The sequence below is a fragment of the Nannospalax galili genome, unplaced genomic scaffold (assembly GCF_000622305.1).
Source record: "Nannospalax galili isolate Female #2095 unplaced genomic scaffold, S.galili_v1.0 scaffold424, whole genome shotgun sequence".
Classification (NCBI taxonomy): domain Eukaryota; kingdom Metazoa; phylum Chordata; class Mammalia; order Rodentia; family Spalacidae; genus Nannospalax; species Nannospalax galili.
Window position 1 is genome coordinate 1,594,733 of NW_008352334.1, and position 13,535 is coordinate 1,608,267.

At 43.2% G+C, this 13,535-nt stretch overlaps 1 protein-coding gene across 1 annotated transcript in view; it reads left to right on the forward strand.

Annotated features, from left to right (window-relative positions):
* The window catches only part of Hspa4 (heat shock protein family A (Hsp70) member 4), a 48,456-nt gene that overhangs the window by 14,854 nt on the left and 20,067 nt on the right, over window positions 1-13,535 (forward strand). The window contains exons 3-8 of the mRNA XM_008849340.3: window positions 72-212; window positions 2,936-3,058; window positions 6,050-6,149; window positions 6,394-6,527; window positions 9,225-9,469; window positions 12,534-12,610. Of these exons, the coding sequence (XP_008847562.1) occupies window positions 72-212; window positions 2,936-3,058; window positions 6,050-6,149; window positions 6,394-6,527; window positions 9,225-9,469; window positions 12,534-12,610 (820 nt within the window). The remainder of the gene's footprint in view (window positions 1-71; window positions 213-2,935; window positions 3,059-6,049; window positions 6,150-6,393; window positions 6,528-9,224; window positions 9,470-12,533; window positions 12,611-13,535) is intronic.

Consider the following 13,535-nt stretch of genomic DNA (forward strand, 5'->3'; position numbering starts at 1 on the left):
GGGTGTGGGGGTACTCGCTGATTTTGGCTGATGGGTGTTGAGAAACCAAATCTTTCTACTCTTTCTCTTAGGTCATCTCCAATGCAAAGAACACAGTCCAAGGGTTTAAAAGATTCCATGGGCGAGCATTCTCTGACCCATTTGTGGAAGCAGAAAAATCTAATCTTGCATATGATATTGTGCAATTACCCACTGGATTAACAGGTATAAAGGTAAGGTTCTCAAAGATACTGCTTCATGATTAAAAGGTTGCTTCTTTTTTTTTTTTTTTTTTTTTAATAGAAGGAGTTTATTTGGGCTTGTCTTCCAGAGAAATAGGAGGCCATCTAACAGGCTGCTTTTTATCAGCTCACTGTCTATCAGTTTTGTTGTGATGTAAGCTGTAATGAAGTATTTAGGAACAAGTCTTGCTGGTAAACTGGCATTTTTTATTATCTTGTTAGTTTGGAAGCCTTTAATGGTGCTGTTACTATGCACTGGAGGCTTGGGGAGTGATGGTACTAACTTGATCGTTGCCCTTTGTATTGTTCGTGGAGGAAGCTGCCATTTTGGGTGAATTTTAGAAAAATCACTTGTGGAAGAACAGGCTAAGGAGCCAACATGTCAAATCATTAGTCTGATGTCTGGCTGTATAGTCTTGGTAGCAGAACTGACCTAGCTTGGAGAGATATTCCAGGGAAGAGTGAGCTTGATCTTTGTCTTGGGGACATGTAGAGAAGTCTTTCTGTGAAGCAGTTATGATATAGTCACACAAAAGCAGAGTAGGAGGCAGGTAAGGTGGACAGCCCTGTCTCTCATATTCAGAGGAAGAAGAGGAATCCAGGCAAGTGACTTTAGAGTCAGATTTGGTATTTGATTTGTTGTTGGTTTTTATTGATTGTTTTTAGACAGGGTCTCCGCCCAGAACCAGGGTGGCCTTGATCTCGTAGAGATCTACCTGCCTCTGCCTCCCGAGGCCTAGAATTAATGGCTCACGCCACCAAGACCAGCACTGCTGGTCTCACTATGTGTTCCTGACTGGGCCTGAGATCACTGTAGAGCAAGCTGTCCTCAGACCCACAGAGATCTACCTTCCAAGTTCTGGAATTAAAGGTGTGAACCACAAGATTTAGGTTTTTTTTTTTTTTTTTGTCTTTTGAGAAAGGGTTTCCCTTTAATCCCAAGCTGGCCCGGAATTCAACTGTGTAGACCAGGTTGGCCTTGATCTCACAGAGATCCATCTGCCTTTGTCATCTTGAGTGTTGGGATTTAAGACATGCTGTATCCCTGGCTTTTTTTTTTGAGACAAGGTCTTACTCTGTAGCCAGGTGGCTTTGGACTCTCCTGTGCTGGGGTTACAGGTGTGAGCTACCGTGCTCAGCTAGGGGTGTTATTTGAAACACTCCAATTGTAGAAATAAAAATTAGGAAAATAGACTCAGGCCAACAGATGGGGTGGGTTACAACTCAGTGGTAGGATACTTGTTTAGTGTTCATGAGGCCCTGGGTTCAGTTCCTAGTATAGTGCACAAGAAAACCAACAAGAAAACAGATAGTGAGAAGTTTGAGTACAAGAAATGTGAAAACAAGGTGTTCTGCCACTGTGCCTGAGGATTTAAAGTAGGAGTGAAAAGTTCTGGTGCAGACCGGGTGTGGTGGTGCACACTTTTAATCCCAGCTCTTGGGAGGCAGAGACAGGCTGATCTCTTGAGTTTGAGACCAGCCAGGGTTACATAGTGAGACCCTGCCTAAAAAATAAAAAAGTAAAAATAAAGGGTAGGCTGTAAGGAGAGAACCAAACTCTGGAAAGTGTCTTCTGACCTCCACAAGTGCACTTGTGGCACTCACTCTTGGTCCAGATAAATGTGATCAAGAAATAACAACAGAAAAACTCCAGGTTTACTTAAGGCACTTGAGGCAGTAATTTCAAAATTATTTGAATGACACTGTAAGGGATGAGTCTGGAGTGCTGAAGAGGGAAAGAGGATGGACGGGATTGTGAGGAAGTGGGAACTTGTTATGGTTACGATTTCTGCAGGCTGAGTCACAAGGATTGTAGGACGTCAAGGGACAGAGACAAGGAAGATCTAGGGGAGCTAGTACGTCCACGTACGAGGTGGGGGGGGGGTGACCAAGAATTAAGCAGGTAGTCAGTAGAGAGGGGATGATTCACAAAATCTTTTCCTATCTTCATCGTGAAACAAAATGAGAAATGTTAGCCTCTAAACCAGTTATGATCAGAGAGGAGTGGGGAGAAGGTGCTCCTGAGCTGAGTTGGGGAGCAGCAGCTGTTCTGGATTATACTTGTTGGAGGATGGGGCTAAGGGCACAGGGCATAGTTACTCTGGGCAGCGTTTGAACATTCAGCTTGCTCTTCTTATCAGGGTTGCAGACTTGTCCAGAGTAGGGCTTTATCTTGAACCTTTTTTCTATGAAATCTGTTGATTGTTTAACTCTTTATTCCAATAGATACTTACTATGGCTGACGAGGTTCCAGGACACAGGAGATGAAAGCCTGGTCTTCAGATTAGATGGCATCCTACTTGGGGAGATGAATGATACTGTAAATACAGTAAACAGTACAGTACACATAGTGTGCGGGGACAAAACTGTTCCCAGTTCCAGCCATTTATGGCAGGGCAGCTTGGGCCGTAGCAGGCCATGCCAGTTTGGTTCTGGTGGGGCAGTTTGGGCCATAGTAGATGTACTAATTTGGTTGTGGTGCAGGTTACTGTCGCAAGTTTTGTTGTTTATACTGTGCTCATCTGTCACTTAAGTATCATGTCTGAAAGCATGTTAAAGTGAAAAAGCGATCTTTAAGGCAATGATACTGTTTTAAAAAATAGCCTTCTGTAGTTCTCTGTTGAGATGGCAGTGACAGGGCATTGTTCCTCTGAGGCTCTTGGGACTAGGACATGAAGTAAAACGAGTAGAACTGTCTGTCCCTTTTCTTGCAGGTCATGTACATGGAAGAAGAGCGGAGTTTTACCACTGAGCAAGTGACCGCCATGCTTTTGTCCAAACTGAAGGAGACAGCAGAGAGTGTTCTTAAGAAGCCTGTTGTTGACTGTGTGGTTTCGGTGAGTTTGGTCCCTGTTTGCTTCTAGGGACTGACCTAAAGAAGCAAGAGAAGAAAGCTGTTAATTGCACGTTTTTGTCTCATTTTGTAATGATAATTTTGAGAAATCACTAATTCTCCTTGAGACAGGGTGTTTTTGAGGCCCAGGTTGCCTGGGCGCAGCGTGACGCCATGCACAGCAGCCTGGTCTTCAGTTTCTTTTCTTTTCTTTTCCGTTTCTTTTTTCTCTCTTCTCTTTCTCTTTCTCTCTGCCTTTTTTTTTTTTAAAAACGGGGTCTCACTATACAGCCCTGTCTGGCCTGGAACTTACTATGTAGGACCAGGCTGGCCTCGAACTCTCAGAGAGCCACCTGCCTCTGCCTCCCGAGTGCTGGGATTAAAGGTGTGCGCCACCATGCCTGGCTGGCTTTTTTCTTTAAAGACAGAATTCTGCTGTGCTTTCCTGACTGGCCTGAGACTTGCTCTAGAGACTAGGCTGTTCTTAAACTTGGGGTTGATCTTCCTGCCTCTGCCTTCCAAGTGCTGGGATTCCAGGCATGCCTGATCATACTTGACTATAGGAAAAGGACCTACATCACCCCCCCAACCCCCCCAGCACTTCCCTATGCTTGAGACGAAATGCACTTGGGGCCTTGTGTTTATGTGCTCTACCAGAGAGCTAATGCCCCAACCCCTCCCTATTCATCCTCTTAACCTTGTCTGCCTTTTTCTCAGATCTGCACTAGTCCACGTCCACCTCTTCAAATCTTGTCTATCTTTCAAGGCTCATCTCCGATCCGACTTTTTTTCAACACCTGGAGTAGTGCCTAGGACAGAGGAGCCACCTGTTTGAGTTAGTCGAATCCCTTTTGATGTAAATGTCTGCCTCAAAGGTGTCCCTCTTCTCTTTTACGCATTCTCTAAATGGAAGCTTGGCTGCTGGTGGCTTTGTGCTTGTGTGGCAGTGTCTGCAGACTGTTGAAGTATGGGATCTACATTGGTGTGCCGCTTTAGTGTCCTCATGGCCACAGTTACCTGGTATCTTAGTGCTGCAGCGTTAAGCCATTCTGTCTTAATGCTGGAAAAGCAAAGCGCAGCCTGTTGGGTAGTTTTTTTTTCCCTCTGCAGATTCCTTGGTTGTCTACAAAATAGCACTGACGCTTGTAGGTGGATAATAGCTGGGCCATGCTAGGGTGTGAAGAGTAGAAGTGCTTCTCCAGGGGCTCAGTTGCAGCAGTCCTGGTGCATGATGTGTTAGGTGCTTCCTGCTTTTTCTCAGCTTTCCACTGGTCTCTAGACTTGACCTTATTTCCTCATTTAGTACCTTTAATTCTGAATTAGACTAAAGTAAAATTTATGTAAGATACTGGAGTGTCTGAATAGCTTTTTGTACTTTGCCTGGGCCATATTAAAAGATGGAAGCCAGATGTGGTAGTGCACTCCTTTAATAAACCCAGTATTCAGAAGTCAGAGGCAGGCAGATCTCTGTGAGATGGAGGCTAGCCTGGTCTACATAGCTACTTCTAGGCCGGCTGGGGCTACAAGGAGACCCTGTCTCAAGAAAGATAGTATGGTAAGTCCTGTTTGGAAGCCCTCAAGACAACTGAGTTTGTGTTTTTCTGGGAGGGTTCCCGGAGTTCAGCGTGTCACACTCTAAAGCAAAGATTCCCTGCGGTGAGAGGCTGCACTGCAAAGCCAACAAAGGGAAAAGGCAGTGAAGCAACTTGTGGAGGAAACTCAGCACAGTGTTGAGTCACAGTGCGCTTCATTCCCTCAGCAACGAGGTATAAGAACACAAGAGAGTCTGTCTTCCATTGGAATATTTGGCCTGTGTCTAGAAGTCCACAGCTTCTACTTTGGAAGTTGGTCCCATAGGTATTGTATGCAGCATGTGCCAAAATTCTAGAATCCCATGCCAGCAGGGGTCTTCATCACAGACTAGTGCACTGAGCTACTCGAATCAGTTAGGGGAAAAGTTTCTACTAATTTAACCTAAAAAATGTTTTTGGAATTTATTTATGTATATGAATATATCGACTGCATGTTTATAAGTGACTTGTGTCGTGCAGTGCCTGTCGAGGCCAGAAGAGGGTGTTGGCTCCCCTGAGCTGGAGTTAGTGGATGGTTGTTGCCTACTTGTGGGTTCTGGGAACCCATCCTGGGTCCTCTAGAAGAGCAGACAGTGCTCTTAACTGCCAAGCCATCTCTCCAATGCCTAACTTTAACCTTTTAGGTTTATTTTTTGAGATAGTCTCTCACTGTGCCCCCCAGGCTGGTTTCCAACAGGCTGGGATTTACTGGTGTCACCACCACACCCAACCTCGAGGGAACTGTTCAAGTTCTTAGTTGACAGGCAAGAAATAATTTGGTAGCAATTTTTTGTTTTTATTATAGTAGCTCCTGTTGCTACTGTGGTCTGTTAGGTGATAATGTGTCGCATAATGCAGCCCAATATATAGTTGTCCACGTATCCTTCACCACTTACTGAGTGTTGTAACATTTTTTGGGGCGCGGTGGGTTTGAGGGTGGTCTTATAGCCCCAGCTAGCCTGGAACTCACTATGTAGATCAGGCTGGTCTGGAACTCAGAGACAGGCTACCCTGTCCCTGCCTTCTGAGTGCTGGGACTAAAGGTGTGTACCACCACGTCTGGAGAGTGTTGTGACTTTTAATGGTTTGAAATATTCCCTTGATTGGATACAGCATAAATGGCTGCAGGTGTTTGAGATAGGTGGGGTTTTTTTGTTTTGTTTTGTTTTTTTAAAAGTTTCTATTTTGTATGTGCATGTATATGCTTGTGCCTGTGGAAGCTAGAAGCGATGTTGGAACCCCTAGAGCTGGACTTACAGGCGATTGTGAGCTGCTCAGTGTGGGTGCTGGGAACTGAACTCCAGTCTTCTGAAAGAGCAACGAATGCTCTTAACTGCTGAGCCATCTCCAGCCCCTAAGTGTCCCAGATTTTATTAACTAAAATGAAGTTCAGCGTGCTCTATAAGCTTTTACTTTTGTTTCAGGTTCCTTGTTTTTATACTGATGCAGAAAGACGGTCAGTGATGGATGCAACCCAGATAGCGGGCCTCAATTGCTTGCGGTTAATGAATGACACAACTGCAGGTAAGAGGGACTGCATTACTTCATTCCTATTTTTGATGAACTCTTGAAGACTCAACATTGAACCCTTTCGTGTTAATGTTCCATATGAATAATTTAGTGCTTATAAAGAATTTGATCCTCTCTAGAATGCAGTACATGGTATAGCCTATTCCTTGGACAGATGCCTGTTTTTTATTACTAAGACTCATTTTAGTATTTAAGAGAATCCGTGTTGAAATGACCGTTTTTTTCCTCCCTTATGTAGTTGCTCTTGCATATGGAATCTATAAGCAAGATCTTCCTGCTTTAGAAGAAAAACCAAGAAATGTAGTTTTTGTAGACATGGGACATTCTGCTTATCAAGTTTCTGTTTGTGCATTCAACAGAGGAAAACTGAAAGTAAGTGTTTTTTCTAGAAGATTGTATTGCCAGTATGATCACTGAACATTTCTGAGAGTCAAGTGAAAGGGTTTGCTTTCACTAATGGAAGCTGTGAGCCATCTGAACTGGAAAGTAGGTATTATGCTGGGAGAAGTGGTTGTGAACCCCAAATAATTTTTATTAAGAGTTGGTGTGGAGTGAAACAAAGTGCATATACCTGGAGGAAAATGCTCACAAGCTCCTTGAGTCTCAGCGTCTCATTTGTACTCCGGGAAAGCTGCACTTCCTGGCAGGCTTCTTAGGAGCGTCTTCACATCTCTTGATGTGTTCTATGCTAGTTGGAGAAGATGGTAAAGGTTCTTGAGGGTTGGAGAGTTGAGGACAAAGTGGGCTGAGACTAGAACTTGGATGCTAAAGAGAAGTAGACCAGAAGTGATAGTCTAGGTTTACGGAAAGCTTACAGCTCTGGAATAAGCACAGCTGTAGACAAGGATGGGCCACAGGGTCTTACTGATGTCATTTGGCTGCCCAGTAAAGTATGAAGCCATTGTCCCTAGCTACATGATTTTATCTGTGTGCTTTCGTTGGTTAGTGGCATATCAAGGTTCTTGGTGCCAAGTTGTTACCCCTCCCCACTGCCTTTGGGCTTTTTGGGAGGAACCAAGGTGAAATAAATACTAGGTAGTTTGGAGGGTATTTTGAGATTCTAGTTTGCTGCACTCCTTCCTGTTTCTAGGAAAAATAGACATGGCTCTGTTTTACTTTCTCATAATGGTGGTCTTTAACAAATTTTTAAATTTATTTTTGTGTTTTGGCCTGGATTTGCTATGGAGACCAGGCTCCCAGAGATCTGCTTGCCTCTGCCTTCTGAGCCTAAAGGCGTGTGGCCACCAATGCCCGGCCTGTTGGCTTTTTTTAAGCAACTAAATATGGTTGGGAAAATGAAATGTTTGTGAGGTTTATAGTTACAAATTACACATCAGCCATAATTTGCAGTGTTTGACTACTATTTTATATATTTGTTTGGTCTTTTTGAGATAGGGTCTCCCTATAGTCCCAGCTGGCTTGGAACTCACTGTGTAGACAGGTTGGCCTTGAATGCACAAAGATCCGAGTGCTGGGACTGAAGGCATGCACCACCATACCTGGCATCGAATACCATTTTAAATGGGTCATGGTGGCTCATGCCTGTAATCCCAGCATTTGGAAGGCAAAACGCCAGGAAAATTATAGGTCTGAGTATTATACACCGAGCCCGGCTTGGTTTACATGGCAATTCCCAGGCCATACAGGGCTGCATAGTGAAAAAGAGAACATTAGCAACGAAAGGGCTGGTGAGATGACCCCGGGGGGGTGGGGGGAGTGAGCTCTGGAGCTCATCACCGAGCTTGACCACCTGAGTTTGATCCCTAGGACTCACATGGTGGAAGGAGAGAACCAAAGCCATTTTATATTTTCACATGGTTTTGTTTCATTGTGATTTAAAAAATTTTTTTAATATTTATGTGTATGTACCTCCATGGGTATGTTTGTACCATGGGTATATAGGAGCCCACCATGTTTGTGCAGGGAACTGAGTCCAAGTTCTCTTAGAGCGCTAAGTGCTCTGAACTGCTGAGCCATCTCTTCAACCTCTATTTTGGATTTTGAGGTAGGGTCTCTCTCTAACCTTGGCTGGCCACAAACTTACTGCAAGCCTCCTGCTTCAGCCATTGACTTCTGGGGTTTGATGTGTACTGCCATGCCATGCCAGGCTTTAGATTATTTCTTGTGGTGCTGAGCTTTGAACTCATGCATAGTTGGCCAGTGTTCTACCACAGAGCTTTATCCTAACCCCAAATTCTAGTTGAGGAAAAATTGGAATCACTATATTCGATTCCGTGTCCTTTTTTTCCAGTTAATATATTAAGAAAATGTCTCCAGTACCTTTAATGTTCTTTGAAGAGATTGTTCTTACAAGTTTTATTCTGTCATAAGAATGTTACTTTAGTTTGCATTTCTTACTGAGTCAGGTTAGATCGAGTTTGCTTATAATCTGCTGCACATTTGGGGAACTGTCAGCTCAAGTTTACTAGACTCTGTGTCGCATACAAAGAAAATTGAGCTTTAAGACTTTGCATCTTTTGGGTAGTAAACTGATTAGAGCACTTTGTACAGTATTCTTACTAGGAGTGTGCATGTGGCCTTGAGCTTGTAATTGCTGTTGAGAGTCAGATTGGTGGGGTGGGAGGGCTCACAGTCCCGACTGGCTTTTACTGGAGGAGGAGCCACCTGTTGTGTGACATAGTTCCTGAACTAGAAATTTTTGCTCACATAGTGGACATTGGCCCAGAACTCTGGAGCACAGGCTCATGGCAGTTCTCTTGTCTCTGCCTGCTGAGGGTTTGGATTACTGGTGAGCTGCCATGCCCTGCTCTCAAAGCCTGTTCATCATCATGTAGTGTTGGAACCGCCCCATGCTCCCCCCCCCAAAGAAAGAAAATAGGTTTACTACACTGTAAGAGTAGCCAGCTGGGCACTAACAAAATGACTGCCTGCTTCATACTGGAGTGTTAGCAAGGATTAAGTGGTACAGGCACATGGCCTTATTTTTACCCGTAATATATGCTTTCTCTGGTTTAAAATTTTTTTTTCTAAAAAACAACTTAGTGTGGTGTATGTATCATGATAAATTTTGAAATTGGTTAACTGTTGGATTATCTTTTTTTCCCTAAGGTTTTGGCCACAGCTTTTGATACAGCACTGGGAGGCAGAAAATTTGATGAGGTGTTAGTAAATCACTTCTGTGAAGAATTTGGAAAGAAATACAAGCTAGACATAAAATCTAAAATCCGTGCTTTATTACGACTGTCTCAAGAGTGTGAGAAACTCAAGAAGCTGATGAGTGCCAATGCTTCAGATCTTCCTTTGAGCATTGAGTGCTTTATGAATGATATCGACGTGTCTGGAACCATGAACAGGTAACATAGTATTTAATGTAAAGTGACCTGATACCTCCCGCTATTGATTCTGTTTAGCTAATTGTTGAAATTGTCGTGGTTGTTAGCAGTGGAAATTACAGGTCGCTCAACACCCCGATTGTTACGAAGTTGGGTATGGTTATTCTAATAATGGAGGTTTAAGTTTTTGTTCTGGTAACATTTGTTCCTAGAAGTTAATACTTTACTTATAGAAGTATAATACACAAAATTACCAGTTTTTATTAAACTGTTGCACAGTGCTTTAATGCAGAATTAAGTTGAATTTAATTTAAACATTATTAACAAATTGTTCTTTTTTGAGTAGTTAAGGGACATTTGAGGGCAGTAGCTCTTTCTGAACAGCACTGCTGGAATTCTGCGTAATTGACATTTAGGAGTATTTTAGAAACACTCTTATTGTTGCCTGATCGTGTTGCTTGGATGAGGTAGTGAGATGTTCTTTTGACGGTGAACTTACTGGTAGAACCCAGGCAAGACTGATGGCTTGTTTGGGGAACTATGCCTGCATGACTCTTAAATCTGAGATGGCATTTATTGTTGACTAGTGTCGAAGTTTGCCTTTGTTCATTCTTTTTTCCTGCTTGCAAATAAAGACTTCCCTTTTCATTGAGCGTCCCCCACTCCTGTGCATACTTTAGTGTGTGTGTATGTCTGTCTGTGTGTGATGGAGACTGGTGGTAGGCCAGTACGTAGTTTAGAAATTATTAGTCAAATGTTAATAAGAGTTAAATAGATTCTCTTAAGAGTGTGTGTGTGTGTGTGTGTGTCTATTTCACATGTGATTTGCCTGTATGCTTTTTTGGGTGTTCATTCTTTTAAAACCTGTGGGGGGTGGGGTGGTGTACACCTTTTAAATCCCAGCACTTAGAAGGCAGATGCAGGTGATTTCTTTAAATTCATGACCAACCTGATCTATATAGTTAGTGGCTTCTAGGTCAGCCAGGTCTGCATGGAGAGACCCTGTCTCAACAAAACAAAACCCCAAACAAACATTGACAAAAAACCACCCCAAGTTGAATGTGTGTGTGAGGACAGAGCTGCTGCATGCTCCTATTTTATAGCCTTCATTTTTAGTCTCGAATATTCAACTCTAGTCTTTGTTTTTGAATTAATGAGACCAGAAGACTTTGGACATTACAGTATTTATTCTAACTTATCTTTGGGGTTTTCTTTTTTGGTTGTATCTTTACCAGGCTTTGGTATGAGAGTGATGCCTGGAACTCACTATGTAGACCAGGCTGGCCTTGAACTCACAGAGCTCCACCTGCCTCTGCCTCCCGAGTCCTGGGATTAAATGTGTGTGCCACCATGTCCAGCTGCTGACTATTGTCACCCTTGTGGATTACGACTAGTTTGTGTCACTGTGTTGGAAGGGCATTCTCTTCATTCAGAACAACACTCCTGAAGTGTTTTTGTTTGAGACAGCTCAGTGGGTAGCCCAGGCTAGCCTAGAATGCTCTATTTTCCTTTTTCATGAAATCTCCCATGTGCTGGGATTATGACCACTCTATCTGAGACTCCTTGACTATCTTTTCAAAAATTGTTTTACTGTGTATCAGGGTTTTGCTTGCATGTTTGTAAGTGCACATGTGCATGCAGTGTCCACAGAGGCTGGAAGAGGGCATTGGATCTCCCGGACTTGGAGTTAGACAGTTGTGAGCCACCATGTGGGTGCTGGGAACTGAATTTGAGTCCTCTGCATGGGCAACCAGTGCTCTTAACTACTGAGCCATCTCTCCAGCTTCTTGAATGTCTTAAAAATGAGTCATCTGTTTTCTCCTGTCACAGCATTGCTGGCAGATGTGACAGTCATTTGCTACTTGTTCATTTTGCCTGGATGCTCAAAAGCTTTTGGTAATTTTCTTAAAAGTTGTAATTTTTCAACTTTTCTATTCTAGCTTAGATTTTCTTTTGGGAGGGGTGGGTATCAGTTTTGCCCAGGTATTCAGTGTATCTTTTTAATGGTTTTACTGCTTGCAAAATTTATTACTTATTTTGTCTTTTTTGAGTCAGGGTCTCCCTGTAGCTCCAGCTATGTAGACCAGGCTGGCCTTGCACTCACAGAGATCTACCTGCCTCTGCCTCCCGAGTACAGGGACTAAAGGCGGCAAAAATATTTTTTGTTAAGAATTAAAAAGATTATCTGTGTGTGCATACAGGTTGTTTTGTATGTGAGTACAGGAGGACTTAACGTGAGTTTGAGGCCAGCCAGGGATACCATATTGTTCCATGCTAGCCTGGGTTATAGAGTGGGATCTATCTCAAAAAAAACAAAAACAAGAAAAAAACCCTAAACAAACACACAGAACCCAAACCACAAAAACAAAGCCCTAAGAAAAACAAATGAACCAAACCCAAAAAGGATTGGTGGTTCCATGGGTCCCAGAGAAGCGAGGGATGGATCCTCCATGATTGTCCTCACCTGGAGCAGGCTGGTAGAGACTGCTGGTAGCAATTCGCTGTTCTGCTGAAAAGATGGTGATAGAGGAACTGGGCTAGGTGAGAAGTGAGACCTGGAAGTTCTTTCTCTGCAATCTAGCTGATTACGAGTCCTCTGGAGGCTTGCTGTTCTCTTCCCATCCCTGGGTAATTGAGCTTCTGTTGGGGTTTAGCCATCCTGAGTAGTTGATATAGATGAAGTAATGTATGTTCTTTGTTGGTGTCTACCTGGCAGATACTTTCAGGGTCCAGCCTGATGCATCCCGTAGTGGTTCCTTTTTATCTCTGGTACTGTTGACAGGCATTTGTGTTGTTTTGACCGCTATGAGTCATGCTGCTGCTTATGCACATCATGTACATGTTTTTGCATGACCTTACTTCTCAGCCCTTAGCTACATGTATAGTACCTACAGTGGAGCTGCAGGATCACCCATTCTGAGCAAATGCTGAACTGCATTTCTCTTTTCTCATTGTCCAGGAACACATGTGAGGGGTCTAGTTTTCCAGATCTTTGCCCTTGCCTATTCTTACTCAGGTTTTGATGACTGCTTTCTGTTCCACATAAAAGTGGGATGTAGTTTAACCTATTGTTTTTTTTCCCTAGAGGCAAATTTCTGGAGATGTGTGATGATCTCCTGGCTAGAGTGGAGCCTCCACTTCGAAGTGTCTTGGAACAAGCCAGTAAGTATCTTTGTGATTGAATTGTTGGGAAAGTATCACAGTCTGTCTCTTTTCTCCTCCTGAGCAGTTAATTGCTGTATGATCAAGTTCGTTTCCATACTGAGCTTCTTTGCCTTTCTCTGAAATGTTCTTCCTCAAAGCAATTCCTGCTAAGAATGCATAGAAATTAGTGTTTCAGAAAAACCCAGTTTAGACTCAAAGGTGAATATATGATCTCTATTATTTACTAAAAAGCCTTTGCAGTATTGACAGAGTATTGTGAAACTTTGTGGTGGTGAATCCTTGGTTAGCTTGAAATGATACAGGAAAAGGAAGATAGGGACCTGGAGAGATGTCTCAGCAGGTAGAGTGTTGCTCAAGCATGAGGATGAATTTGAACCCCTAGCACCCACATCAAACCCAGGTGCAGGTGCACGCACCTAATAGGCTCAGCACTGGAGTGGCAGACAGATCATCACTGAGATGAGCTTTAGATTCAACACGGGACTCTGTCTCAAAACATGAAATGGCGGCACAGCCTTGTAATCTCTGCACTTGTGAGGTGGAGGCAGAAGGGTTTAGAAGTTCAGGGTCACTGGCAAGTTCGAGACCAGCATGGCTTGTAGACCCTGTCTCAAAAAAAGAAAAGATTGGGAGAAGCAGTTAAGGAAGACACTGACAGCGTGCACATCATGTACAGATCCATACACACAAAAGAAGGGTATGCAAACCACATGTGTTTAATGGAATGTTTTAATTTTAACTTCACACAAAGAGGTTGACTATTCATTTAGGAATACAGCATGCTCCAGTGGTTAAATACAATTTAAAACCCTTGAGTTAGTCACTAATTTAATGTTGAGATACAGTGTTAGCTCACCTTAGGGTCTTAAAGTAATAGACAGATACACCTGTTCTTTTCACATTGGAGGACAGCACCCCCCCC